At 46.1% G+C, this 5,190-nt stretch overlaps 1 protein-coding gene across 1 annotated transcript in view; it reads right to left on the reverse strand.

The window, feature by feature from the left end:
- Nucleotides 1-3,820: 3,820 nt before the first annotated feature.
- Hephl1 (hephaestin like 1) overlaps nucleotides 3,821-5,190 on the reverse strand; it is a 60,358-nt gene continuing 58,988 nt past the window's right edge. The window contains exons 18-20 of the mRNA XM_005371695.2: nucleotides 4,715-4,877; nucleotides 4,118-4,189; nucleotides 3,821-4,023 (exon numbers count right to left, since the gene is read on the reverse strand). Coding sequence (XP_005371752.1) covers nucleotides 3,821-4,023; nucleotides 4,118-4,189; nucleotides 4,715-4,877 — 438 coding nt within the window. The remainder of the gene's footprint in view (nucleotides 4,024-4,117; nucleotides 4,190-4,714; nucleotides 4,878-5,190) is intronic.

The raw sequence follows: 5,190 nt of genomic DNA on the forward strand, positions 1-5,190 counted from the left end.
TGTGTGCTGGGGAGGGAGGGAGGGAGGGAGAGAGAGCTTCTCATGTCCTTTGTGTTGTGATGACGTTACCTTCTGATAACTATAAGTGGCACTTGGGAATAAATGACATCAAGTCTGCCCTGCCCCATCCCTCCCTGGCAGCAGAGTAACCCAAGGTGGGGTGTGACCTTACAGGCAGCCTCCCAAAATTCTGGTTTGCTTGCTTGACATCCTTGGCATCTGATTACAAGATCTTTAGCAATGAAAACAGTTCAAGTCAAAATAGTCAAGCTCCCCAGGCTGTCTGAGCTGTGCACATATTCACGTACTCCTTGGAGAAATACTTGCTGAGCAACTGCTGTGGACCGCATGGCTGCCTGCTCTGCAGATGCAGTAACTGCTGTGGACTGCATGGCTGCCTGCTCTGCAGATGTAGTAACTGCTGTGGACTGCATGGCTGCCTGCTCTGCAGATGCAGCAACAAGCAGAACAGATCAACAGTTCTCACTTCCAGGGCCCTTCCATAGCCACCAAAGATACAGACAAAACTGACACTAACAGACAAAATAATTATGTCTCACTATTAATGCTACAAAGCAGAACACCAGAGATGGGACACAGCAGAAGTTGGGATCACACTGGGGAAGGCAGTCTGGGGAGCTCGTGTCTAAAGTTAAAAAAAAAAAAAAAAACCTAAGAAAGAGGAATAAGATCCTAGAAGAAGCAAAGAGAATAAAAGTCACGGGGAGGAGCGTGTGCAAAGACCCCCGAGGCAAGAAATCCTAGGAGCAGCGCTGATAAAAAGCTGAGCAGAAGAGAACACAGGAAGCTGGAGAGGTGGGCGTGGGTCCCACCATGCTGGGTCTCACAGACCTGGATAAAAAGTCTGGAGCAATTAAAAGTGTGATGGGAAGACGCTAGCGTACTCACCAGGGAGTGACCTGATGAGATTTGGAATGGCATAGCAGCAACAGACAACTCTGTGGACTACAGCGCATGGAAGACATGGGAATAGCGTTGTGCAGGGAGCTGTTGTAATGACCCGTGGACCTGCAATCCTCTGACCTCGGCATGCATGTCATGGCACATCCAGCCTGCGCCATCACACACACACACACACACACACACACACACACACACACACACACAGGACAGTAATGTTGTCATTTAATTAATAGACAAAGGAGCACAATGGGCCCAGTGTCCAGTTCCAGGGGATGCCAACATTTTGAGGTCAGGAGAGGAGCTAGCCAAAGAGTGAGAAGAAATAGAAATGGCAGACAAAGGAAGCCTGAGGAGTCGCGTCGCAGAGCCAGGGGACTAGAAGGTCATCCTTCGTGGCTGGAGGTAAGATGAAAGTGGAGAAGCCTCTGAAAAGGGTCTTGCAGATGTCCTCTTAATGCCACCTGGTTGGGGTGCAGGGCTGGCCTTCCTACTGGTTGGATGATTTCAAGCCCTTGATGTAGCCTAAAGAGTACCAGGCGGATGTGGGCGGTTCTCTCCACTCCGCGCTAAAAAGAGACACTGACTGCTGAGTTAAGGAAGATTGCACCTTGCTCTTCATTTTTAATGGTGGACATGGCTGGCAGCTTAGCTCATAGAACGATGTAGATAGAAACTGATAATAGGGGAATAAAAGCCTTCGAGAAAGCAAAAAGAGGGAAGGTCAGGACCGAGTGGAGAGACCCTGGCTCTGTCAGGAGCAAGGACACCTCCTCCACGGTGAGAGAAACGGTGATTATCTCAGGAGAGCGAGTTTGAGAGTCAGAAATGACCACATGGGAGGAGTCATATTGGGTAATATATGATTTTGTTTGCTTTAATGGGCACAACTGACATAGTTATAGAGGATAAATATGTAATATAGCTCTGTTCTTCTTTTATAATTTATTTTTTATTTTATGTGCATTGATGTTTTGCCTGCATGTCTGTCTGTGCAAGGGCATCAGGTCTCAGAGTTACAGACAGTTGTGAGGTGGGTGTTGGGAACTGAACCCGGGTTCTCTGGAAGAGTGGCCCATGCTCTTAACCGCTGAGCCGCCTTTCCAGCTCCTATAGTTCTGTTCCGACCACCTTTCAAGTGACAGCTAATTCTGAGTGGGAAAAAAAAAAAACAATGCAAATTTGCCATTTTAGAATATATGAAACTTTATTAAAAAGAGAAATAGTGTGACAAAACTACTTTGTGGTTTGTTTTCATTAAAAAAAAAATGAAAAAGGAAAAAGGACTTTGACAACTAAACAAGTTTTTGACTTACTAAAGGAAAGCCGTAGGAGCTCACCGTACTTCTCATGTAATCATTCAGCCTACCATGCATGAACTCCAATAAGCCACAAAATCACACTGTCAGTGGTTAGCAGGTCAGGTTCAAAGTCGTGTGGACGCCCTGTTTGACAGGACGCTCAAGCGACTACAACAGAATTAGCAGTAGTATCCGGCTTATGTAAGACTTTCTATCAATTTCCCCTCACCAAGAAGATTAAAACAAAGCACGAGAGATCCCTTCACCAGAGTGTTTATTAGGCCCTACTCGTTCACCTGGACACTCAAGTGACCCCCTGCTAAGGCAGGTCTAACATCATGTGTCTGGCCACGGCATCCCAGGGCAGCTTGTCCTGAGCCAAGGTAGATTCCCAGTCTAGTAATAAACAATGTTGCTTTCATCAATCTTACATCTAACCTCTAGAGTCCCTCGGAGAGGATGCACTGTGCCCTTTCCTCCATAGTTTTGTTCGTTGTTTCCTGATTGCGTGAGTCTTGGCAGCTAGAATACTTATTTCAAAAACTGATCTAATGGTTTAAAAACCACCAGGACACCCCTTTCTAGCTGCCCTCCATCCTCTCAAGGCTATGTCTTTAACAAGCATGGAATACAGGATTTTAAGAGACTTTCCCAGCCAGTCAGTCGCATTGATGTATGCCTCCTGCCGTCCCTCACATGATGAAACTGTAACTTTCACAGAAAATGGAGATGTGGAAAAATGCCCCCAAATGAATGAAAAGTCAGACTGAGGGTTCAAGCCCTGACAGGGAGTTTCTGGCTTACAGTGAAGAAGCCAAGCCTGCTCCATCACTGATTCTAGCCCTCCCTCATCCTGAAATAAGAACCCTCTAGTTGAGTTTTGAAAATAGAGGAAGCCACGGAGACATGTGGTAAAAATGTAGCATGAAGTGAATTGTAAACGTTCAAGTATTCCTACAGGTTGAATTAAAAACAGCAGCAATGAAATAAATAACCATGTAACTTTGGCTTGTATCACAGGCAATGCACAGGCTCTCTGTATCAAAGGGGGAAAGGCCTGGAGAGCTACCGGAAGCCTCAGAGAGACTCATGTGGTCCAAGCTCATACTGACTTGCACATTCCCACCAACTCTTCAGAAAGTTGTTCACCCTGGAACAGCTGAGGGGATGATTTCACACGTCAGTGTGATTCCAGACAGATGTCTGAGGCTCTCTCGTACCCCCTAGGAGCTTCCCATCTAGAAACCTTGGTGACTAGCTGAGGAAGCACCATTCGATTTAAATCCATGAAAGTATTTCTCAGAGGGTACCCACCCCCCGAGTGAGTTGTGCACAAAACAGACTGGTGGCTGGCACTTCTCAAACCAGTGCATTCTCTTTTTTCATGTATTTTCTACCTGAGAATCATTCACAGCTGTTAAAATAAATAAATAAATAAAAGCACATTGCTTTAGATGGCATTCCAGAGGCTCAGAAGCCTGATCTAGGATACAGTGTCAAAGTTCCTTGGTGAACAATGCATCGGTCCAGTGTCCCTGTTGGCCACTGTGCGGCCAGTGACAGAGCCTGACCGCTCTCTGCCGAGAAGGCCGGAGCATTCACAGAGCATCTGTGGGGAGTGCACAGGACTGGACTTCCCTGTAAGCTGTCTGCCTTCTCGCAGAGCGGAGTCTGAGGGAGAGAATCACAGTGGCGACCAGAAGGAGGAGTCCCAGGATGAAAAGGATGACCAGGGCTGCCTTGGCTCCTCTTGGATGCAGATTCTTGCCGAAGAAATAGAGGTCTTCCTTGCCAGGTTGTTCTGTGAGAGAAGGAAGTAAGGCATCAGGTACTTGCCTCTCCCAAGGAGTCAAACACTGGGATACTCACATAGGGTTTGGAGAAGGTGTCCTTACCTTTGGAGGGCACTGTGACTGAATGGGATCCTGCTCCAGAAGGGGACTTGGTAGAATATGGAGTCCTGTTGTCTGGACAAAATAAATGCACACATGCATACATACATACATGCATACACACATACATATATGTGCGTGTGTGTGTATAAATGTTTATAAATAGAGATCCTTTTCATGGTACATGAAAGCCATGTCTTTGGACCAGTAAGGGCTTTACCCCCACCCTATTTCTGTCGTCTTTCTTGAATACCTACTGGACTGTTTAACACCAGCATCAAGTGCCGCCTTCTCTACTTTCTGAGTCTGCTCATCCACTGAGATCTCTCTTTAGATTATAGCATCTTATGCCTTGGCTCATGCCCCAGACTATCAAACATGCCCTCCTCCTCTGCCTCCTCCTCCTCCTGCCTCTGGACCCTGTACTCTGCACTCTGTTTCTGCATATCTTTCTCCATGTGATTACACATTCACCTATTTGTCTCTCTTACTTGACTCTGAGCCCCTTGGGGTCTGTACCTGTGTTTTTCCTCATGCCTCCTGTTTTCCAGGTCTATGGGAGGATTGGTGCCATGAACTGGCATCACTGACAGACAGTACCTATGTTCCTGAGGACAGTGTAGGTGGTCTCCATGCCAGCATGAATGTGGTCAGATACATGACAATGCAGCAGCCATGTCCCTGGGTGATCAGCAAACAGCTCAATGGTTTGAAATGTCCCAGGAAAGAGATCATACACATCTTCTCGGTAGAAATTATCTATCTGCAAACATCAAAAGACATGGCCTGTGGCTTCTTTTGTTCAGCATGGTAAGAAGAAAAAGAAGAGTGAAGAAACTCAGTAAGTAGAAGGAAGGAATTAAAAAATAGCGAAAGTCAAGAAAAGCAGGATCAGAGCACAATAGAGATGAAGAAAGGTAAAACTGTTTTTTTTTCTTAACAGATCAATTTGATAAACTTGCAGTGATGACCTGATGGAGAAAGGTCATTGGTTAATTAAATAAAGAAGCTGCTTGCCCTGATAGGTTAAAACAGGAGGGAGGAGTAAACAGAGCAGAATGCTGGGAGGAAGAGGA

Source organism: Microtus ochrogaster, unplaced genomic scaffold (assembly GCF_000317375.1).
Source record: "Microtus ochrogaster isolate Prairie Vole_2 unplaced genomic scaffold, MicOch1.0 UNK121, whole genome shotgun sequence".
Lineage (NCBI taxonomy): Eukaryota > Metazoa > Chordata > Mammalia > Rodentia > Cricetidae > Microtus > Microtus ochrogaster.